The sequence below is a fragment of the Sphaeramia orbicularis genome, chromosome 5 (genome assembly GCF_902148855.1).
Source record: "Sphaeramia orbicularis chromosome 5, fSphaOr1.1, whole genome shotgun sequence".
NCBI classification, from domain to species: domain Eukaryota; kingdom Metazoa; phylum Chordata; class Actinopteri; order Kurtiformes; family Apogonidae; genus Sphaeramia; species Sphaeramia orbicularis.
This window is the reverse complement of record NC_043961.1, coordinates 6,856,787-6,881,709: the sequence shown is the minus strand read 5'-3', so window position 1 is coordinate 6,881,709 and position 24,923 is coordinate 6,856,787. Positions and strand designations below refer to the sequence as shown.

The following is a 24,923-nucleotide window of genomic DNA, read 5'->3' as shown; positions in this document are numbered from 1 at the left end:
CACCAATTATTGACATGGAATGAGTGGATCAACAGGTATTCAACAGTTACATCAGTTATGGTTTTGGTCTTTATGGGTTAAAATAAAATAAAAATGTTTGGATAATAAAATAGATGCATGAACAAAAATACTGAAGCCACAGGAGAAAAGTCATTCATCATGTTCAGCTGCCCAATAGTTGAAAGTAAAAACAAAATTCAAGGTTAAGCTCTAACTCTATGAATGTGGATGTTCCACAGCTGCAACACCAGGAGACTCTTTTTTTTTGTTTCACTGGTAAAAATAAAAAAAGACTTAACGCACACAGCTGCAGTCAGTCAGTGCATTTAATTCTGTAACAAGTATTCCACTGGAACAATGAAAAAATAGTGTTTGTTGAAAACTCCCACAGTACAACGTCTCAAGTCGCTTATAGGCTGATTATTATGGTCTGTGTTCCACATTCAGCGTGTCAGCAGGTCTGCGTTACATATGTGTGTGTGTGTGTGTGTGTGTGTGTATGTGTGAGACACTGAGGCGAAAGGCGGCACAGCAGAGACAGAGTCCGGACAGAGGCCGACACAAGAGGCAGATCCATGTTTTTACATAAATGCATGTACAACAGAACAGTACAGAGAGGTTTTTGGTGCACACAGTATTAAGGACATCAAATGGACTGGGGGGGTGGGGTGTGTGTGTGTGTTTGCATTGCCTTAAAAAGAGCCACAGTTTGCATTTCAGTCTAAGTAAACAGTTTTACATTCTATCATGAACAAAGCATTCGGGTTACAGTTATTAAGTCTGCATTTCAAATAAGAAGGTCGGAATAAATAAGACACATTAGAGCATCTGCACAGTGTAAAAACATCTTTTGGTTTAAATACGACGCCCCTCCCGACAGCTTAGAGTTAAATAACATTAACATCGTGAGAATTTTTCCTCAGTCATCTTCTAACGAACAGATATTCAAAACCACGTCTAAGTCCTTCGCAAATATGACAGTACAACAGAGAAGTGACAGAATGAGCACAGTGGCACGTAAACACAGAGGATGGCAGTGCTTAGAGGAGAAGAAGAGAGAAACCAAACCACTGATGAGTGACAGCCTTAAATACAGACTGTGAGTTGGCAGATCTCAGCAGCGTTTGATCCGAGGAACTGGCTTTAAGTGCAGTAATGCCCAAAGGGGGACCAGAGGATCCTGCGCTGGACTCGGTCCCGTCAGGTTGAGGCTGGATTAGAAGTCGTCGTTGTCCTCCACAGCTTTGTCGCACAGTTCGTGAAGAATCGGAGTCAGGATTGCTTTGAGTGTCGAGTACAAGCCCTCGTTCTTCCCCGAGGAAGGGTCCGTCTTCACAGGAAAAACAAACAATCAGAACCGGGTGAGAGACAATTCCAAAACACGATAATGATAAAATAGACGTCTGTAACGATGTTTGGACATTTTGACTTGATTTTCAGAGTGATTTCATGAAATCGTGTTGTGAGTCACATCAGTTCTTATAGTATTCGGTGTGTTATTCGTACGCATTTTCATCCTTTCAGCACCATTTGATCACGTGTCAATTTACGCCAAGATCTACGGTTTATAAATCTGTAATCACTAACCCTGACACTTACTTACTTTGTAAAAACACATAATAAACATAATAATAAACATGTAACAAATATATTACCATTTACTTGTAGTAACCAAGGCTATAATAGTTTTGGATTTTTCATTGTAGTTTAGTTTTAACTTTTTTTTTTCTCTAATTCAGTTTTAATTCGTTTTTAGAGCAGGTTTGCTAGTTTTTATTAGTTTTCATTTTTTTCTAAATGTTTAGTTTTAGTATTAATTTTAGTTTTGTCATATCTTTTCTCTTCTTCTCCGTCATATTCAAATAAATCCCAGACAGGACTCTGCTGCTTTCTCCCAACTTTAGTCTCCATGTTTCCAGGTAGAGTGGGGACCAGAAGACGACTGGAAACCACAAGTGACGGACCATGAAGTGTTGTACGGTGCCACTAGCTAAATTTGCTATAGCGAAATAAGTCAATTTCATATCAACCTGACATTGACATAGACAAAAACTAACGGAATTTGAGCTGTAATTTTTATATGTTTCAGTTAGTTTTGTAAACACACAATACTCTTTCAGTTCGTTATTGTTTTTTCTTTTAATTATAGTTTTTATTTATTTAAGTTAACGAAAATGTTTTTTCAATTCTAGTTTTTGTCATTTCGTTAGTTTTTGTTAACGATAATAACCTTGGTAGTAACACGTAATAAACATGTTACTAACATTAATAATATTAATATTAATAACCCTAACCCGTGCAATAACAAATAATAAACATGTTATTAACAAATTATTAACATATTATTTACACTTACTTACCTTGTAATAACATAATAATCATAATAAACATGCAACATGTAATTAACACATACCCTGTAATTAACGCTAACCCCTAACCCTAACTCTAACTGTGGCATTTTACATAATGTGAACATATACGCTGAAAGCTTATAATGCGTACAGACAACATGCCAATTAAAAGTGCCGTGTTATCTGTACGCAATTCATGAGATCATGTGATTTGAACAGATGCAACGGCCTGTCGTACAGAGGAACAGAAACTCTGGGTAAATGACTGTGGTAAAAACACTTCTGAGTTTGTGTTTGTACTAAGTGTCTCATTTACAGACATACTGTTGAACGGGAATGCATTCAGGGCCCCTCGTAAACGCTGTAATCTTCATGGTTTGAACAAACTGCTGCATTCAAATACACTTCGTAAACTCTCTTTTTTTTTTTTTTTTTTAATACATAGTACAACATCTGCCATTAAATTGACAAGATGGGAGTGTTTCCTCATGTTCAAATTCTTCAGTTTTCAAGTGTATTCAAATTGACTTTGAACTGGTGGCATTATCGAGTTAGATATTGTGAAAAAATATTGATACTGGTTCAATATCACTTAAACCAATTGACTAGACCTACAGTATATATATAACACATCCTAAAGTATTCAGTAAACGTCTTTGGTACACACACTGGTACTCACCTTTGTAAACACTTTTATTGTTTGGGTGAGAAAACTCGTCTCCACGTCTTCAGGCATTGGCAGAAGATGAGCAGCACAGTCGAGGATACAGAGCAGAGTCAGTCTGTGGCCCTGAAACAAACCGATGTTCAATCAGATAATGTCCACTTTTTATTATTTATTTTTGTTTTTTTTTTTTAAAATACCATCAGGAAAAGTATTGTTAGATTTTTTGTAACTCTGGCCCAGAAAAAACATCAGGGCAGTGGAGACACCTGTTGGGGACTCTGGGGGACAAAGAACGCCAATCACTGTCAGATTTTTTGGAGTTGTCCAGTGATCAAACCATTTTGGGAACAGTTGTGTGAACATTTAAATAACATCTTTACTGAAAAAATTCCTTGTAAATGTGAAGCCCTATATTTAGGAGATATTTCATGTGAAAACTGGACTCTGAAGGATAAAAAACTGTTGTCAATGCTTTTGGCAGCGAGTAAAAGACTATCACTTGAAAATGCTAAAGCCTGAAGCACCCACAACAGAAGAATGGATCGACAACTTAAATTGTCTTGTCTTATCGATAAAGTAGTTGAGCAAGCCCTCTCCTCCAGCCAACTTTTCTTTTATTTCTTTTATATGTTCTTTACATGACAAAAAATCTTGGATAAGCACTTTTTCATTTGACGTGTAGAAAGTGAACTGTGCCTGTAACAGAAGATTTGTAACGTGCTTTTCCAAATAAAGAATAAAAAAAAAAACAAAACCATTAGGTCAATAAAAGGCTGTCCATGAAGTGCACTAAAAATGGACTGATTAAAACAGGCGAGGTCCCGCCCCTTCCAGTTGTACCTGAAAGGACCTTATTTTGGGGGGGGGGTAATTTTTACCCCGCCTCCTCGAACAGGTGCAAGAGGTGTTGCTTTATGCATTTGTTTGTCTGTTAGCAAGATAACTCAAAAAGTTATGGACGGATTTTCATGAAATTTTCAGGAAATGTTGATACTGGCACAAGGAAGAAATGATTAAATTTTGGTGGTGATTGGGGGGGCAGATCTGTCTTGACGGAGCTCTGCGCTCTCCGAGTGCTTTTCTTGTTTTTGATTTGGTTTGCTTGTTTTTTTGTTCTTTGTTTGTTTGTTTACACTCTAGCAGCAAAACTATTGGTTGAATTCACACCAAATTGGGTTTATAGATTACCAGTGACCCAGAACAGATGTGATTGCAGTTTGGGAAAAGTAGGTCAAAGTCCAAATTACTAATGAATTTTTTTTAAATCCTTTTTTGTCCAATTTACTTATAATGGGCAAAATTTCAAATGTCTATAAAACATCAATTTTGTTTCAATTTACTTCCAACTTGGTACATTTATAGAGGCAATTGATACGCTGACATCAGCACACGTAAAGACATGATGACATCAGCTGGATCGATGCCAAAATAAGCTACAATACATGTGAGGGGCGGGGTTTGTTGTGCCTGGAACCACTTGTTTCAGTCTGATTCGAGTTACGTAAAATTCAGAATTTTTTTACGTCAGTAATGTTATAGTTTATGGTTAAACTGTTTAAGTATCAGTGTGGAAATGCATTAACACTTTCTCGGGCACTTACTAAAATACTCTGAAATTCAAATTTTCAACCTTAATGTATTATTGGACATCGTCATCTACCTCCTTGTCGGTTGCCATGACAACAGATTCCCTCCTCTTGCCATAAAACAACTGTTTATAAGGTCATAAACTGACAAAAATCACTAATATTCACTATTTACAGCTTCAAAACGTCTCTAAATCTCCCTTGAATCACTGTAAAATGTCAATACTTCTTGACCTCACTGAGGAACAGGATTGGCCCCATATTTAATGTTTGCTGAAATTACCAAAAATAATCACTTGCCCACTAACCACTGCACAACCGTGTTGTGTTACATTTCAATTTATGCAAAAAAAAAAGTAGGGTATGTAGCAATAACAGCAAAAGAGACTTTTAAATCTTGGTGTCAGGGGCCAATTTCCCTCAAAGAAAAATAGGTAAAGATACTCGAAAAGTTGCTAGATTTTGAGTATTTACATGTATGATGTTGCATTAATATTTATATAAAATGTCTCTGCACCTGAAGTTAAAGTCTGGTAAAGATCTGAATTTAATAAGGTAGAAATAGCCCATTCTGTTTTTTTGAGGGACTTTCGTCAGCTGTAGATGAATTTACACCAGGACTGGAGCAAAATAAACTCCAGCTAAGTTTCACCATCGTTTAATAATTTCTGCCGTGGTGAGACTCGTCTGATTCACTGGTGACTGAAACCCTTGTAAACAAGACACCTGAACGCATCGTACCTTTTCCAGTGAGTTGAGGGCGTTCTGTGGGTTGACGTTGTTCTCACTGAGGACTTTAATGTCCTCGCTGCTGATGACCGGGTCCTTGAGCTGCTCCAACCAGGACCACATGAGACCAGACAGAACCAGAGGGTCTCTCTCCATACAGAGTCTCTCCCACGCCCCTTCTCTGGAGTTCAGCTCCGTCTGTGGATCGACACAAAATATATTCACTACATTCACACCAAGGTTATAACAGTTTTGGATTTCTGCCTCCGCCAAGGAGGTTCTGTTTTTGCCGCATTGGTTTGTCTGTCTGTGTGCAAGATAACTCAAAAAGTTATGGATGGATTTGGATGAAAATTTCAGGAAATGTTGATACTGGCACAAGGAACAAATGATTAAATTTTGGTGGTGATCGGGGGTGGGGGGGTGGGGCACTGATCTGCCTTGGTGGAGGTCTGCGCTCTACAAGTGCTTTTCTAGTGAATTGGGGGGTACTTAGATAAAAATATATATTTCAAGGGGTACTTCACTGTAAAAAGTTTGAGAACCACTGGTCTAAATCTATGTTCAGACAGCAGGTCTTAATTAATGCACAAATCAAATTGTTTTGAGAAGTCTGATTTTTTTATGTGCTCGTTGATATTACACCTTAAATGCAACTTCTGTCAGTTTTGTGCAAGTGACCCACACGCACAAAAGAGGTCCTGACGTAACACATGACCACACAGACACGCACTGTGTTTATGGGAGGAAATATATTTTCCCACCGCTCCTCCTGGGATGCAGAATTGTGACGTTTGTCGCATTTCAATGACATAAAAGTTGGATACATGCGACCTGGCCGTTCAGACTGAAGTCACGTTGCAAACTATCAGATATGTATCAGATTTAGGACCACATATGAAAGTGGCCTGGGTTGGATTAGTGCTGTTGAAACTGTCTATAACAGATCAGATACAGGTCACATATGGGTGACAAAAAAATCGGATTTAGCCCACATTTACCTGCAGCCTGAACGTAGCCTAAGACTGGATAAAATACAAATATTAAACTCCGTCTCGTGGCTGCAGTTTCTTATAATTAGCAGCTCTCTCACACATTCTGTTGCTTCTTGCCCACATCTCCCTTGTGGCTGAGTTTGTTTTTCTCTTCAGCTTTACTATGGCAGGACAACAGAATATATCAGTATTGATTTTTCCATCGGTGCACAGTTTCTATGCTTCTGCCATCTGTTCAGCAGTGGAAATGGACTTCAGTTGAACAGGTACTCACTTCTACCCACACTTCACCTGGAGTATGAGTTCAGAATGAGCTCTTTTCACAGTTGTCAAGAGAAACCTGCTCTAGCACAAATGGATACAAACTCAGAGTAGCTTCATCCTAAAAATAAAATGTGTATGATGCTCAAGTTAAAGACGGAGGTCAAGTATCATCACAAAAATACAATAACTGCTGCATTAGCCTGTTTTCAGACATCTACACCACAGACACACTACGGTTTCAGTAGACAGATGTGCCATTTTGTCTCATTTTACCACAGAAATCCATAACTAAAACAGAGAAATCTCAATTGTGTCCAATTCCATCAATCAATCATCACTCAAATTTCAAGTTACATACATACCATCTCTTACGCTGCGTGAAAACAAAACTGAAAATTAATATACTTTCAAGGTTCAACTCCCAACTTCTACACCTCTCTTACACAGTGGATCTTACACACAATTTTCACAACTTCTAGCCCAGTGTTTTTCAACCTTGGGGTCGGGACCCCATGTGGGATCACCTGGAATTCAAATGGGGTTGCCTGAAATTTCTAGTAATTGATAAAAATAAAAAAATAAAAACTTACTAATAAAAAATATAAAGTGAGTTGACAGAGACAATCCCAATCCATAACAGACAAACTGTGTCTGAAACTGCAGCACTGTGGTTCTGTTTATCTGTCAAATGTTCATTGTGGTCGGTTTCAGATGCTGCAGCTCTTTCATAATTCATAGTTTGAGTTCTTGTTTGTTCAGTATTAATTGTCAGCCTTGTAAATCCAAGCTGGACTGACTGTACATATCCTGACCAAGGAAAATCCAATTCTCCCTTTGTGCAGTAATCTGCACCTGGATTTACTGCCTCCATCCATAATAATATATATTATATAGACTAAATGTTCTCTAAAATTATGTTTATTTGCAACATAGTATAGCAAACTATAAGGCGCCCCAGCTGACATGTGATCATGTTTTTACCTGCCACACCAAGACCTTGGTGCTTAGGTCCTGGTCTGTCAGGTCCAAGGCCAAGGCTCTGGCCACCAACAGGCGTCTGTTTTCTGGGGACAGTTCAGAGTGCAGAGTGATGAAGGGAACCTCTGCTCCGACCGCTGACACATCCAGGTCTGGCTCCTCCCCCCTGGCATCCCGCTGGCTCCTGTTTGATAAGGCTGGCAGTCGGGTGTTACAGTGGGCTCTCCTTCCCTGCTCTGACAGATCTAAAGACACGCTGTGGTGGCCTTTATGTAGCTGCTTTTTCAAACCTGCGTGCTGTTGTGCTTCTGTGTCGTTGTCCTGAACGCTGCTGGTAAAATCCTGAGGTGAGAGGTCACAGAGTATGGGCGGGCGATGCGCTGTAAGGCTGCTGTGAGACAAGGAATGTTTGATGAGGCAGCTGTTTGGAGGTTTGTTGTTCTTCACGTCTTCTAAATCGTGAGGTTTGAGTTTATGAAGGACAGAGTCGCTGTAGCTGAGGCTCTTGTTGTTGGACAGAGACGACCTCAGAGGGGTCTCCAAGTCCTGCTGGCTCCACAGAGGGTCCAGCTCATTGTCACTAATCAGAGGCTGATCGTGTAGAGGTCTGGACTGCAGAGCGGCTGGACTCGGGGGGTGAGATGAACATCCTGCCACAGGAATCCCCTTCCCTCTCAGCTCTTTTCCAAGCTGCTGCAAGGCCTGCTGGGACACCGTTTTCTCCACCTCTGCCGTGAGGTCGGGGATCTCCAGCCACTCCTCCTCGATGACCACCTGCCGGTTAGCGGCAATGTCCATGAGGTGGCGGCAGACAAGCTGGACGATCTTTGGCACGTTCTTCATCTGCCGTGCCTCGTAGCCGTGCAGCAGGTGGCGCTGCCGGGTCAGGTACTGCGATAGGGTGACGGCGCTCGCCTTGGGCTCAGCACAGGAAAAGACGTTCCGGAGGGGAACGAGGAACTGGGCGAACTCCCGAACACACAGCAGCTGACCTCGGGTCTGGATGGAGTTGGGTCTCTTGGCTCGTACAAACAGGATGGCCTGATCGGCACTCATCCGCGATGTAAAGACGAGGTAACAGGCCAACAACACACCTGAGGAACAAACAGCTCATATCAAACGCACACCTCATGCACGGAGGATGTCAGACTATATCAATCAGATGCAGAAACGACTCAGTTTGCTTGTTGAACTTCTGTTATCTCTGAAGTCAGTGGGCTTTGTTTTAATGTTTTTTTTAAATATATATGGTTCAAATGATATGTGTTGCAAACACAAGTTTAGAGGAGTTACTTGTCATATTTCTCAAAAATGACCTAAAATTATTGACACAGGAGTAAGAAAGATATGTGATGCCATTGTATTATAAAGCAGAGATATGTAGCGTTCCATCTGCACTCAGCCCAACACGACAAAGATCAGTAAGTACAGCTTATTACTCTGCTGTGGTTGTGTTTCACTACATGACTGTGATCAGCTCATTATCTACAGATACACTGTGGTATGTGCTAATGCGCACAGCACACTATAACCCACTACATCTAGATGAAGCAGTACAAGACAACGTGTCAGAGGGATAGAGCACCTATAACACAACTTTCTGGCAAAATGCTGCTTCCTCTGATTATATTAGATTATATATTATATCAATTTGAAGACAAAAATCAACAAGTGGTGCCAGGCACAACAAAGTCCGCCCCTTAGACATATTGTAGCATCTATCCAGCTGATGTCATCATGTCTATGCATGTGCTGATGTCTTATCAATTTCCTCTGTATATGTGCCAAGTTTAAAGTAAAATGAAACAAAATTGATGTTTTTATAGACATTTGAAATTTCACCCATTATAAATAAATGTGAAAAAAAGGATTAGAAAAAAAACTCATAAAAATTTTGAACTTCGATCTACTTTTTCCAATGTAAATGTAACCACATCTATTCTGGGTCACAGGCAATCTATAAACCCAATTTAGTATGAATTCAACCAATAGATTTGCTGCTAGAGTGTTAAAAAACAAAGAAACCAAAACCAAAGCCAACACCTCTTGTCTCCCCTTTGGGTGTGTGTGTGTGTGTGTAAAAATATAACTTTTCAGACATTTTCATGTTTTGTCCTACAACATAATAACAGCCTCATGAAATCTGGAGGCCTGAAATACCGTAGGCAGTTTAACACATTATTAAAGGAGACACTAGAGGTTGTCAGAGACATTAAATGTTATCAGAACATGAAAACTAACCTACCTTTTCTCCATCACATCTCACTTTATTATCAATGATCGGGTACATTATAGACGCACATGAAACAACTACCAAATTACAACCAGATCATATCATTCCTGCAGCTCTACTGCCACTATGTGCTTATGTACCTGTTCTTCCTAGACCAGCGTGGCAGTGGACAGCCATTTTACCCTCTTGGACAGCAAATGACATGACTTTGACCATGTCAAGGATTGTCGTGAGAGATGCCACACCATAGTCCTTCCACCCAAAGTTGTAGTAATAAACTGAAACACAGAAAAAATATTATCTCAGTTCACAATCCATGTACAGCGCATTGCATGTAAGAAGCCAGGGTTGGTATAAAGCAGTGGTTCTCAGTCTTTGTCTGTCAGGCCCCCTGTCAGTTCAAATTAAAAGTAACTTACATTTTTGCTTGAACAATACAAATAAACTCAACCAGACTGCTCCAAGACAATGTTCTCCAAATAAAAATAGGAAATGTGCGATTATTACCTCCGCTAGGAGGTACTGTGATCACTTTGCTTTGTGTGCGTGCATGCGTGTTTGTTTGTTAGCAAGATAACTCAAAAAGTTATGGATGGATTTTCATTAAATTTTCAGGAAATGTTGATACTGGCACAAGGAAGAAATTATTAAATTTTGGTGGTGATCGGGGGGGGGGGGGGGGGGGGCAGATCTGTCTTGGCGGAGGTCTGCGCTCTCCGAGTGCTTTTCTTGTCTGACAATAAAGTTGCTTTTTTTTAGAACAACAAACACATGTTGATAACAAAGATGAACATGTGACCAATATCAGGGGGTCAATGAGCCTGTTCCCATTGCATATCTCAGAACATTAAAGTCCAAACTGTCCAAAAACACAAACATGTCACATGTGTCTTTTCCAGTCCAGTCCATTGTCCAAACCTAAACTCTTTGTCTAGTCTAGTGACAGATCACCATGGCAGTAGATTGGTTTGGTGGACGTCCCTGAAATGAGTCCAGGGTGCTCCAACGCTAAAACATTAGTTCCATCTGATACATGTTCTAACCTGAACAGAAAAAAAACAAACTAACAAAAAAAACAACACCTAGGAGTGATCCCATGACCCCCCCTGGCAAGCCTTCATGCCCCTCTAGGGGCACCCGCCCCATAGTTTGAGAAACACTGATATAAAGATACAGCACCACATGCAGCTGATGCTCAGATGACTCAGCTAAAGATCTCAGGGGAGCTTGTTAAATGAAGTCTCCAGTCTGCAGTAATTATCTGGTTGGTCACCGGGGACCTTCATGTTCCGGATGTAAACAAAACCCAAGACTGAAATTACCTACATAAAAAAATAAACATGCAAAAACAACACACGGCTAATCTAATCCACACAGGAGTAACTACATTATTACTTGCATGCAATGAGGGTACGATACTGTGGTATGTCTTATGTGTGTCAGCTGATTCCCATATGTTTGGCACAGTAATAGAAATAACAAAGCAAGCGATTAAATGGTAACAAATGGTTTAATCTAGAGATGATCATTTACCAATTAAAAAAAAAAAAGAGTAGAGCATGAGTTAGTTATATAATAAATCCACAAGCTGCTGTTGTCTTTAGAAAAGTTCAACAAAAAAAAAGTGTGTGTTTGAGCTGTGCGTAGGTGCAGGTGTGTGTCGCAGACTCACTGCCTGCCTCCATGAAGGTCTCAGGTCTGTAAGTGAACCCACTCTCCTGCTCCAGTGGGTTTCCACAGCTGGCGTGTTCTCCGGGCCGCTGCAGGTTAATGACCGTCTTCAAACCGCACCTGAGCACAACAAAACATGACACACTGTAAACACACACAGCACTGTTTACAAACCAACATGAGACAGCGGATCACAGACAACAAACACTCACTCTGTCACCGTTAACCTGTTATTAACAAATGTAATTAAAAATACAACTTAGACTGAAATGAGGTGTGAAGGGAAGACATTACTGTACCTTTGAAACTGTTCGATGATGTTATATTTCTCTATGATTTCACTGGAAGGCCTTGCCATTGCTAGCAAGTTGTCAGTAATCCTGCAAGCAGAGCATATCATGTTAAATGTAAACAAATAAAAAAGGCCTTTTTTTTCCAAGTGGCTGGTTGGAAAAAATATTGATGATTTTGATGGTGTTTTATATAAGACATAAAAAATGATCTTTTTCATAATAATGAGGATGTGTAATAGGCTAATGGCAGTGGTTATCATCTACAAATGTTATAACAGGAAAGAAAGGTGAGTCTGTCTCTCTTCCTGTGACTGGTGCATGAACCCACCCAGGGGTCTCTTTTGATGACTAAATGTCATTCCCCACACTCTGCAATAATATTTGTACAAAAATAGCCATAGAAAAAACCTACTAATAAGATATGTGCATTTTATATTTTCTACTAATGTCACCCAGCCATGACTTCACTTTAAAGGAGTCATATTTTACTTTCTTAAAACCACTTTTATTAGTCTGTGGTTCATTTATTTGTGTATTTGGACCCTAATAGTTCATATAGTTTGAATTTGAACCCTCCAGGTGCTGCAAAACTATCTTTATATTCATTTGGGCAAAAATCCAGTGGATTTCTACAACCTGTTTTAATTCCTGCTTAATTTGTTACGTCTATAACTAGTTATGTCACAACATTTGCACATATAAGGTCCAGACTTCAGATGAACATTTCTCCAGTTCGACATAATTGTTTGTCAGCAGCAGCAGTTGTAGTCCATACTGAAAATGCGTCCAAACTTGGAGCCCATTACCTAAAAGGTTCAATTGTTGGTTGTATTAACGAACACAAGTGACTGAACGGGACAGAGCAGCACAGCCAACAAACTGGAGGGGGCGGGACCTGAAGTGGCTCATGTGCATTTAAAGGGCCAGCGCTCCAAAGCACCTTTCTGGTGAGATAGGGTTGAAGATGGACCTGTGGTGTTGAATTAATGAAGAATTCAGACCCAAGCAGAGCATTTAAAGTTCATGTAGAGCACAGGGAAATGTTGGAAAATGAAGAATTCCATTTAAAAAAGCAAAATACGGCCCCTTTAAAACATGATTCCAGTGGAAATCATCAGTACAAATGCATTGACTTTTTATGCAACTGTTGCTTCAACTTTTGATGAGCCAAAATTACAAACAACAGCCAAGGTTAAACTAGTCCACAGAGACGTACCAGGACGAGTAGAGTCCTTTAATGGCTTGCTCCTCGTCGCTCCAGCGAGAGGGGTTCTCATATTTACAGGCTCTCCCTCCACAGGCCATGGAGCACTGCATGTGACCCGGGATGACATGCCTCAGGGTCTCGCCCATCTTGGTGTACTTTGCGGTGGGGATCCTTGCATTGGCTGAGGAGAAAAAAACAAAAAAAAAAAAAACAGCATTAAAACAGTGTGAGAATGGACAGTGGTGTAGCTGAACTCATCGCTGCCGCTCTGTTATTTCTTCAGTGTCTTTACATCTCCTGCTTTTGGACTCGGTGGGAGTCTGCTTCACGCTGACGGCCACCATCACCCTGTGTGAGGAGGACGAGAGGAGCTCCAGAGCTGAGCTCCGTCGGCGCTGCAGGACCTTCAGCAGGATGTCCGAGGCCGAATGCCTGCGGTCGTGTCTCCTGGTGCCGCGGCCCGTCATCTCCCCTTTCAAGAAGTATGGGCCTCCTCTGTGGTTCTGCATCGTGTTAGAGCCCGGGCTGCGCTGCTGCAGTCTGCGGTGCAAACATCTCTGAACTAACAAAGGTGGCAGGCTCAGCGCTCTGTGTGCCCACGGTGAATCATCACATAACAATCGCCCATTGGTATAGAGAGGCAAATACAACCTATCAGTTCATCAGCAGCATTTGAAGTGTCGCCATGACAACCAACTCCAAAGTCGTCAGTGGGAGGTGAATGGGGGCGAATGCTGCACATGCACAGATCTGAGACAGGCGGCTTATAACAGAAAGAGGAAAATGCGGTTGTTGTTTATTCAAAAGGCTGAACATCTGATGCTGTACAGCTCCAACACACAGCATCCATGAGGGTCAACAATGAAACACTGTTTTCTGCTTAAAGCTTCAGTGTGTCGTTGTTTTTTTGACGTCATTGGTCAAAATTCCATATTAACCTTTCAGAATATTCAAGCGCTTTGAGAGGAAACAAGACTTCAGCACCTCCTAAACTCACTTAACAGACTATAGAAAATCTACCCCATGGTGGTAGAGTTTGTCCCATCATAGGCGTGGGTGGGTAAATTAGAGATCACTGTCAGGATTCCATCGGATGTGACTCTACTACTCTTCCCCATGACTCAACATGGAAGCAATGTGGCAGCTGCATTTTTCCACAGTGACACAAAATAGTGTCAAATTACCTTCTTTAGATGTATTTAGTTTCTGAAATAGACAGAGGAAACAGCTACAAAGGGAAGGTGTGTGGGTGGGGATTTTAACTGAAAATTTAAGCATCTCTTTCAACAAAATCTAAAAAAAAACTGACAGAAAATGTAATAGTCACTACAAACTTGATGCTAAATGTGAAAAAAAAGAAAGCAGCTAAAAAAAGTAACACTAAGACAAGTAACTAAAAAGCTCAATTTAGTATAAATAAAAAAACAATTTAATTTAGCATTAAATTGATGTCAGTTTCAATTTTGGGGGTTTTGAGGACCTACATTTTACTAGAGATCAGCAGATACTGGGTATTGATATGATAGGGATAAATTGGGAACAGGAAGAAATTACAACTTGATTAATGAAAAAAAAAACAAAACAGACATGCTCGCATTTGATTAAAAAATGACTAATGAAATTGAATGTCTGAGTAAAAGTACTAATTAGTGAAATAAATAAGAAATCTTCACTAATTCATTAATAATGATGTAACCTTATCATGCTCATAAGTTAAAAAGCTGCTTTATAGGAACCAAACTCATTAAAATATACATTATCTCAGGTAAAAACATTACTGTAGGAAACATGATGACTGTTAATATGGTTTAATATGGTATCTTTTTTGTTTGCTGTGTCTGAGTATCAGTGACATTAAGAGAAGGACTAGCATTCACTGGGTTCAGACAGGACGGTGTAATTGTAATACTGTCATTGTGCTTGAAGTGAGCTCAACAATTGAGCAGCCAGTCCGGCATCAAACTGAAGCCAAAAGGTGAAACGATCCCGCGGCTTCGCTGAGCCTCGGTCTCAACGTGAGAGCACAGTCACTGCCGACACTGAAAACAACAAAAGCTCCTCAGGTCTCCGTCAGCTCACCTGTCCCCAGTCCAGTGGTTTATTCAAATCAAGATCAGAACATTTTAAACACCCAATATGAACATAGATACTTATACGGATAGTTAATTGTTTTTTTTGTTGTTTTTTTTTCCAGAAAATAACACAGACTTAAATTAAATTGTTGATCATGTGTCACAACTTTTGATGAAAAATGTTTAAGCCATGACACATTTTATACGACATCCTGATGTACTTTAAACAGCCGACCTGGTGTAGTTCATACTGGTCCTCACAGATCCACACCCAACATGTCTTTGGTAAACTACTGAAGCATCATGTTTTAGTTTTACTACACAAACGCAACACACAATGATCTTAGCTGTAAACTGTCATTTTAATGTATTATTGTGAAAGAGATCTGCAAAATCAGTACATGGGGCTGCACATTACCATGATTTTGAGAGCTGATTAATTTGTTATTAATTTTCTCAATTCACCTATTAGTTATTTGGGTTTTATTTATTCTTTTGTACAGCACTGTTTTCTTTTTTGTACAGTTCAATGTTTTTTAATCTATTCTGTATTTTATTCTTTTATCTTGGAATTAATTATTCTTATGTACAGCACTTTGGTCCAGTGCGGTTGTTTTAAAGTGCTTTACAAATAAAGTTGGATTGGATTGAATTTTAGTTGTTTGGTCTATAAAATGTTAAAATTGTCAGTTGTTGTTTCCAAAAGCTTAACGTGATGTTATTTAATGTCTTGTTTGATCCACAACCCAAATGTAGTCAGTTAACCATCATAAAGGAAGAACGACGATAATAGCTGGAATCATAGCATTAATTAATTTATTTTTTTTAATTACTCAAACTATTAATCAAAGTAGTTGTTGATTTATTCAATAGTTGATAACTCAAGCAACTTTTGGAGCTTGGATTTTATACGCCAAACCACCGAGAGAAATCCACACTTTGTTTTTTTTTCCAATGTTCTTTTTATTTGGAATCAAGGTAAAAACAAAACAAAACAAAAAAAAAGAAAATGACAATCATACAAGAAAGACCGGTACTTTTAGATTTTCCACATAACTAAAAATACAATACCCACCCTACATAGTCCCGGGTAACGCATCCCAATCTGAGATTAAATAAATAAACAAATAGAAGCAATAATATTAGTACGTATGACACTCATCAGGCATATATAACTAAACAAAAAAAAAATTTTGTTTAAATCTACATTTTCTTACACCTGAATATTGATCTCTGGATGCTAAAACGCTCATTAATCTATTAATATTTTATATCGATATAGCATGAACAGGCATCCAAAATCAAGGTTGTTTTTTCCAGACCTGTTCTTTGTAAAAACTCTACTGTTTGTGTGTTTTGTATGCTGTGGTGCTCTCCTACCTGTCTCCATCTCTGCGCTGATCTCTCCACTGTGGGCTCCAGTCATGGAGTAAGGCAGGTCACTCAATATGCTGACACCAGCTGCCATGGCAGGGGCTGAAAGGTGGGAATAAACATGGTGTCAAAGGCAGATGAAAAAAAAAAAAAAAATAGAAAAGCCAGCAGGAGGACAACAGAATGAAAAAGCACTATGGCTCAGCTGATAACAAGGTGAGCACATAAATGAGATATGAGCGATGTGAGCGCTGTTGCCTGGCAGGAGGAGAACTCAGGGGAGAAGGCAAATGTGCAAACTGAGCCACCATGTCAGCAGCTCATGTGTCAGTCTGTGACCACGGCACCTCTGGGAACAGGTGGGCGTGGCCTGGGGACATCAGCGGCGCCACATCCCACAAACCTGGATTTGTGCTCAACGTGTAGAACCATCTCACACTGCTTTAGAGAACGGCCTGCACTTTTATGACATCGCCGATCAATAATTTGAGTGAATATATCCATTTGCTACTGTTTGGCTTTAGAGCTAATACTGTACTTGTTGACATGTGATTTCTGTTGCCTTTTATCAGTTGTGTCTCACAGAGTGTCAACTAAACTCCACGGACCAAAGTGTTTCTCACGTTACACCCTAAGCCCTAATGGGCCTCGACACTGGTGCTAACTGGTGTTACAGGAGTGAAACTGTGCACCTTCACAGCTCTGAGCTTCAATGTGCTCCATTAACTATTGAGCAGGGTCGCTGTACTTCACATGCTAACTTTTTGATGGCCAAATGATTCCCTGACCTTTGCCTGTTCCTTTCCTGCCAACAGTTTCATCTTGCACCTGAAGAAGCCATTGAGAGGAAACTATAACCAGTCTACAAAACAAACCAAAAAAACAAACCAGTGTTTCCCAAATTGTTTTTCCTCGACACACTTTGTAAAAACCTATTTCACAACCGCTTGTTGGAGTGAATTTCAAGCATGAATGTATGAACAAAATATTAGCTTGAACATACATGTAGCCATTTCATAATAAATATAGTACTTCAATCTTCAATTACACGGGTACACTTTTTTTTTTTTTTTTTAAATAATCTGCCTCAGAGATTAAATGTGCTAAATCTTACATACTTCAATAAAATGAATTGAAAAACAAATGACAAGCGCTGGTTTGCTGATGTTTTCAATGCCTATGATAAAGTGTTATTACACAAATAAATTGGTTTGTGTGCATTTATACTATAGATTTATAAATCTTCCCCTGCAAAGTGAATGTATTATCATGTGCAGACAGTGTTTTGAAGTAGATCTGGTAGCTCTGAGACAAACATTCCTTCAGAGTTAAACCCATTCTCTCATTCAGTCTCTACAGCCAACCAGCATTTTTTTTTTTTACTTCATTTTTCTTTATAAGTGACTCAAATTGCTAAAATGTCACGTCTTTTGTTCTGTTGACCAGTGTAAATAATGCCTGTGTTACTGAAAACATGCACCTGTTATAACATACATATACATATAATATGACCAATAAGAAGTGGAGAAGGAAACAGGCAACCTCATTGTTTTTACTTCCTCTGATTGGTGAAACACATTAAAAGTTATCCACAATAAGTACATTTAAGCAAAATTAACAGGTTTTCCACACTCATCAGTAAAACAGAACATACACTCACTTGTGATAGTTCAATTTGGGAGTAATTCAAAATAAAGTGTCTAACAGTGTAGGGCTGCACTATTTGCTGAAAATGCCATTTTGCAATTATCATGTACACACTGCAAATTCCATCTGTAATTTGAGTCAACTTGGTTATAAATGAAAATGCTGATTAGCGATCATGCTGAAATGGGGATTTTTTTTCCACAATGTGAACCTGTAAACTTAGACTGCAATAACGCCTACAAAAAGTGACTTTTTTTTTTTTTTTAAATAGCCGATTCATTTAGCATTTTGAACACTCTTCCTCTGCTCAGTGAATCCAAAATATCACCACCCACAAAGTGCACCTTTAAACTACAGATTTTGCAATTATATACAGTCGCGGAAAAAATTATTAGACCATCAAAAGTCATCAAAAACAATGGTTATGCAATCAAGTATTAACTCCTGTGTGTATTATGTCACTAAAACAGACAGAAAAGAAAACATGGAATGTCTAAAAGCACTGTTTTTGTCAGTACAATGCCATAGATATTGATGTGAGAACTGAAGTGATTTTGGTTATTATCAAGAAAACCTGTTAAATGGAGAGATATCAGCTCTGAAATTAAACTACTATGAGCTAGTTTGTTGGTATCATTATATTTGTCCAAACAAATGTACCTTTAGTTGGACCAGGCATTAAAATGAACAAGAAACTGAAGAAAACAAGGGTGATCTAGTAGTTTTTTCCGCAACTATATAATTGCTCAGCGTCAAAATGTGATTAACAGTGATAAATGTCAGTGCTATAAATCTCATATGAAACTTGTGTCATCCAATACTGTCCTTACTAGTGACATGCTGCTAAAATGTACTCGGTGAAGACATGAAATAGATTATATAAATATATTATTTCTATACTGTAGCGTTTAGTGCCCAGGCTGTGATCTCAGCTCTGTCCATAAGAACAATGAGCTCATCTGTGCAGGAGTTTGGACAGATGATGCTCTGGGTTTTGTAATATAATCTGAACAGCAGCAGAGGCGGTGTCTTACAACGTACCGTGACTCTTAAGTTAGGGCAGTGTGACAGTGATAGTGAGTAGAACCCTATGAACCCTCCCATGCTGCAAAGGTGTAGGAGTGTATCATTCATCACCTTCGTACAATCCTGACCTTACATTTCCTCTTTGCCTGAAATTTATCTATACCTACACATAGCTCATACTCAACATATCAGTGTCCTTCTGTGCCATAAAATTTAGCGGATCTAGAGTGAGCAGGTTTTTCTTTTTCTTTTCTTGAGCCCACTTCCATTTCCAGAAACAAGATAAACTGCTTGCACACGCACACAACCGCACACGCATGGATACACTATGTGCACACACACACACACAACTGCAAACATAGACATACTGTATACTCACAAACACACAGTCCAGGTACCTTTCTCCCCCTTTTTCCCCTTTTCCACCACCCCAACCCTCCCCCTCCCCCTTCGATTGATCAACAAATATGTAAATCTGTTGTCTGTTTCCTCCGTTGTCTGTCTAAGTTTGTTAACAAGTGTGTTGTATTGTCATGTATCTCAGATACATCATTTAAGGGCGAGGTCAAGGACATCCCACTACTTTTTGATTCATAACTTTTGAACCAGATAAGTTTAAGACAAATATTCCACATAATTGAAAAGGTCTAAATGCCATCTGAAACAGACTCAAAGGGCAAAATTAAGTTTCAAATATTTTTAAATGAAAAATATAAAAAACTACTGCGTCACAGATGGACAAAAAATGTACATCTATTTTTTGCAAGAATTCCAAAGTTCTCCAAAGTGAAGTTCCTCTGACATTTTCCTCCTCAAATGTATTCAGTGTATACCTTAAACCCTCTATTTTACAACTGAATAATTGGTTATAGAGGAAAAAAATATTAGATCAAACCTAAATAGAAAGAATTTAGACAAATGTCAGCATTACAGATGCACAACAAAAGTAAATATCAAATTAAACATTTTTTACTTCAATTATCAAAATCATATACATTTTTTTAACAATATTTACTACCTACAAATAATATTAACATTACATTCAAATGCATTTTGCATAGATATGTGCATTTATTAATTTTAAACACTGTGTGTTTAGAATATGACATAAATAATATAACAATCCAATCCAACTTTATTTGCAAATCACTTTAAAACAACCGCAGTGGACCAAAGTGCTGTGCAGAAGAATAATTAAAACCATACATACATAAATAAATAAATATCTCTGTGTATTTTGAATAAATTTAGTTTCTTTATGAGAGTTTATAAAATGAATCCAGAATGATGGCACAAAACTTTGTCACTTTACAAACATTTACACTCAGAAAACGCCTCAATTTTTTTTTTCACAACTTTTTTCTCATTTCAAAATACATTTTCCTGAAAATATAAGTAATTACCTCCCCAAAAATATAAGTTTGGTGTAGATTATTGTAATTTAATTTTTTTGACCAGATGTTAACCTTCCCTTGATTTCGCCCATCTGTAACAGTTGTGTAATTTGAGTGTCTGTATTCTATGTTGCACCTTGGTTGTTTTTCATTCGTCAAATGTCATTTGTTTGCAAACAAAAACAAAACAAAAAGCTGTAGGAGTGTATCAGTAGTAAGGAGCAGAGCCGCTTTCTCCTCATTAGATAAAGCCTAATGACTGCCTAGTGCACACAAATACAGATTAACATGTTACTCCTCTTGTCCACATGATGTCTACATGAGAACAAGAGGCTCCATTTCAGGTCAGTCAAACTCAGATTTTTTCATAAGTGTGAATATGGAAAACAGAAAAACAAGACTCCACCTCAAGTCACACACTGTTTTGTCTCCCAGTTATTGTTTCTTCTGGTTATTTAAGGCCAGCGATCTAAATATTTGAATACTACGGTATCTGTGACGTAAGTATTTAAACATCAATCATTAATTTAATGTGTAGCATCTTTTACATCTTGAGAGACAGGTCACGTTTAGGTCACAGTGCCACTCGTGTTAAGAGTAAGGCTCCTGTAGTCTGTGAATAATTGATGGTGTAAAGTTAGATCCTGTCTTTTTCCATCCTCAGCTGCTTTTGGACTTCTTCTACACTTGTAATCCACACTTCACCTAACAAACTAATATGGCACTAAATCCGAGCATGACAGTGGTTCTTGTGATACAGCCGGAAAGAGGCCTATCCAATCACATCCACAGTCAGTACAGCGGAGTCTGACACCGATTGGCATTGTTTCTGTTCAAAGACAAGGTGTTCTTTACAAACGTGATGCATGTGTATCAAATATTATGTGAAACAAAGCCAATGTACTGAGCAATAATTAATCTCTTTCCTGTTTCGCTGAATCTAATCTAAATGCTTCACACGTTCATGTCGAGTCCATAAGCTCATGTCCACTGGGAAGCTGATGTGTTTGTGGATATGAGAAGTGGTGTGAAGGCTGAGTGTGGTTTCTTACAAATGCTGCTAATGAATGTGGGATGTGAGAGCCATTTCCACAGAGCGTGACAATAAAGAAATATGGGTGATGAGATGGTGCTCCACACAGCATGGTTAATCAGCAATAATGTGTCAGAAGGGATTCTGATCAGACAGCGAAGAGCAGAACACACCAAACTCATGTCACACATGGGTGTTGCATTAGAAGGAGTAGAATCCCACTTACATGCACTCCTTTTCACCCACGCAAATGTAATAATAATAATAATAATAATAATAATAATAATAATAATAATAAAAAATCACCCTTTTATAGTGCTTTTTGGACACTCAAAGACGCTTAAATTTAGACTTATTTGTACTCGAAGACAGATTCTGTTCATTTAAATGCTATTTTGTTTGATTTTGTTTCTTTGCGTGTTCAAAATAAAATAAGTACATAAATAATAATTAAAAAATGCAACAAGTAGGACTGACACACAGTGTACACATACATTACAAGAGGGTGGGAGGTAAACCCTGACCTTATGCAGAAATTGTGTATAAAACAAGGGCAGAATTTTCATTACGCGCCCAAAAAACATCTTTCCTTTACTATAAAACCTGTGAGAAACTGTCTGGTTCTCTAATACAGAGACAGGACAATTATGTGAGACCAAGAGGAAATATTACAAACCAAGAGGAAATATTACAAACTACTTTAAAAATAAATAAATAAATAAATAAATAAAAACCTAACCTATATGAGAAGGAGACATAATCTTTTATTGTAGTGCTGTATTGAACATTATAGCTAAGACTGGGTATTAAACGGATAATGATAATTATTGCAACATGGTTTAGTCTTTTGGGTTTATATTGTTTATACTGTTAGCTAAAATATGAAAAAGGCTTCATTGTTGTGTAGTTTTACTAAATTTTACTCAAACATATTTTTATGAGTATATGGAACAAAGACTTTATGTTAATTGTTCTGAATGTTCTACCTTAAATACCTAAAATGGTCCACTGCTTTACAACGCTTTGTCATGTGACAACCCCAAAGAAGACAACAACCACTGGTGAAAATGATGTAGAAATTAAGTTACAGGTTATGCCATTTACATGTTATTGAGAAATAGCTCAGACTGCCTGTATTGTCTTTATTTTAAAACAAAGGAGGCAGATGCAGTAATAAAAATGGACAAAATAAGCAGGAAATCCCAAGATCTTTTACATTACTTACATCCTGTTTCATCATCTACATTGTTTATGGCTTGTTTCATCATTGTTTATGTCTTTTACTTCATTTTCATCTCATTACATCATTTATATCTTGCTGGGTCCTTTATGTCGTCCTTTTTATCTGATACATTCTCTGTATTTATCTTGTGTTTTTTATGCCATATTTATCTTGAGCCGTGTTCATCACTTTTGTAAATTTACATCAACCACAAATAATGTTTGGTCTTATCATCTTCCAATCGCTCCAAAAGTCAATCTTTAACCCTTTTATGCATAGTGGTCACTCCTGTGGACAGTTCTTCTCCAGCTGTTCTCTTGTATATTCATGGGTTTTGTTGTTTCAGTTCCATATCAGCCAACACAGTGGACACTTATGCACCATCTCATACACTGACATTCAGACCATTACTGTAACTTTGCTGTTCTTGATAAACCTGATCTGCACCAACATGTTTGAGTATTTTTATATATATATATATTTTGTATTATCTCCATGAAGTGAGTAATAGCTAGTATTAGAGTATGACCCTAAGGATTAAATTGAGAGAAAACATCAGATTAGCTGCACTGAAAATATTTTTATTTCGTAGTTTTCACACAGTATATCACTTTCTGATATTGCGTTTTAAATACATGTTTCTTTGCTTCAAAAATTAAACACATGGTGGACATTTTTGTAACTATGAAAAATAGGTTTGTTAAAAAAATTTGAATTGCATTGTTTTTTTTCTTTCAGGCCTAAAGAGGAAAAAAAACACTCAGGAAAAAAATGTGACTAAGGTTCTCATAATTCGTGCATGAAAGGGTTAAATTAAAACAGCTTAAAATTGATTTGACATTTATCATGATTACTATTACACTGGTCAACAACAAATTTATTGTTTAAGTTTTCTGAGCTGATTTAGGATAATTTTGGTGTGCTGAATCAAAAAATCCCAATAATTTTGCTCAATCAGGTCAACTTTCTGAACTATGCTACATATTGGCTTTTTAACATTTTTGCTTACATTTATGGGCATTTTCACATCACATGATACAAAATTCTTTCATATTTCTTGCAATAAACGAATTTTGAAGATTTTACTTTTGCCAATTTATGATTGTTTTTTTTAATATTACAGGTGAATGAAATGGCTTCGACTAGAAGATCTTGCAAAAATAAGCCTAATGTATTCTGCTACATCTGCGGTGAATACACCATTGTACCTAACAGGAATCAAGTCACAAGTTTCATAAAGTGTGCTTACCAATCTTATTTTGGTATTAATTATTGTATTTTGTGAGAAGATCAAATTTTTCAAAATCAAATTAGCAAAAAAACCTGACCAGATTGAGAAAAACAGATGTCATTTTTGGATTTAGCGGTGCAAAATGGTCCTAATTCAGTTGAAAAAACCTAGACAACTTGCAAAAAACATTTTTTTTGTAACCCATTGTTATCGATTAATATAAATAACGAAGCACTGATGACACTGTGCATCTTGGTAGCTGATAATATGAATAACCCTCTTGACAGTTTCATGTCACCTGTCTCCTGACTACACAACTGCAGTAGAGTTAATATTAACATGGGTGGTGACAATAAGCTCCTCCTGTGTGTTTTGGAGCAGAAGGTTGTTGATAATCAGTCACAGGGTGTAAAGTTTTTACTTCCTATTTGTGTCAAAGACGAACACAAATCAACATTAACCGGTTGTGTTAGCTAATAAGCATCCACTGTAATATTCCTAATTAACAACGATCCTCGCATTTACTTAAACTAACGTGGTTAGAACATAAATAAGCGTGACTCTGGCAGGTAAACACTTAATGCTGACTTCTTCAGTGTTGTGCAGCCCTGAGGGAGCCATAGCGGTGCTGATGCTGCAAGCGGAAGATTTAGCGCTAGCTAATTAGCTTACTGTCCTGAAGCTAACAGAGTAGCAGGAAAACGGCTTGTCTTACCGTTTTAATGTTCTTGGAGTCCGGTGTGCTACTTAGGTTTTCTGACATACTATGCTCACTTATCTGGAACCATGCTTGTTTTATCTATAGCACCTCTGAATCCGGGTTTCGCTTGTAGCCACATCATTAGGTCAGCTAAGTACAGCTAGCTCTGTAGCTAACTTAGCCACCAGACATGTTGTCCTGTAAAGCGGTCCGGCCATGTCACGTGACCAAAGACGGACCCCCTGCATTC

The 24,923-nt window shown here is 38.2% G+C and overlaps 1 protein-coding gene across 1 annotated transcript; it reads right to left on the bottom strand.

Annotated features, from left to right (window-relative positions):
- Positions 1-308: 308 nt before the first annotated feature.
- On the bottom strand, positions 309-24,876 carry ptpdc1a (protein tyrosine phosphatase domain containing 1a). Its single transcript, XM_030133563.1, has 10 exons — positions 24,689-24,876; positions 16,427-16,522; positions 12,984-13,155; positions 11,774-11,854; positions 11,476-11,594; positions 9,944-10,081; positions 7,574-8,664; positions 5,346-5,531; positions 3,031-3,141; positions 309-1,330 (listed from the first exon to the last, which is right to left on the bottom strand). Exons 2-10 carry the CDS (start codon positions 16,512-16,514, stop codon positions 1,217-1,219), a joined length of 2,100 nt encoding a protein of 699 aa, XP_029989423.1. The 5' UTR covers positions 16,515-16,522; positions 24,689-24,876; the 3' UTR covers positions 309-1,216.
- Positions 24,877-24,923: the final 47 nt, after the last annotated feature.

Bases quoted from the DNA above. Each gene is read 5' to 3' on its own strand.
- ptpdc1a (XM_030133563.1), bottom strand. From the start codon at position 16,514: ATGGCAGCTGGTGTCAGCATATTGAGTGACCTGCCTTACTCCATGACT. The intron at 11,855-12,983 runs GTACGTCTCTGT...CTCTGCTTGCAG, and splicing joins AAAGGACTCTACTCGTCCTG to GATTACTGACAACTTGCTAG. The intron at 11,595-11,773 runs GTACAGTAATGT...TGTTGTGCTCAG, and splicing joins ATCATCGAACAGTTTCAAAG to GTGCGGTTTGAAGACGGTCA.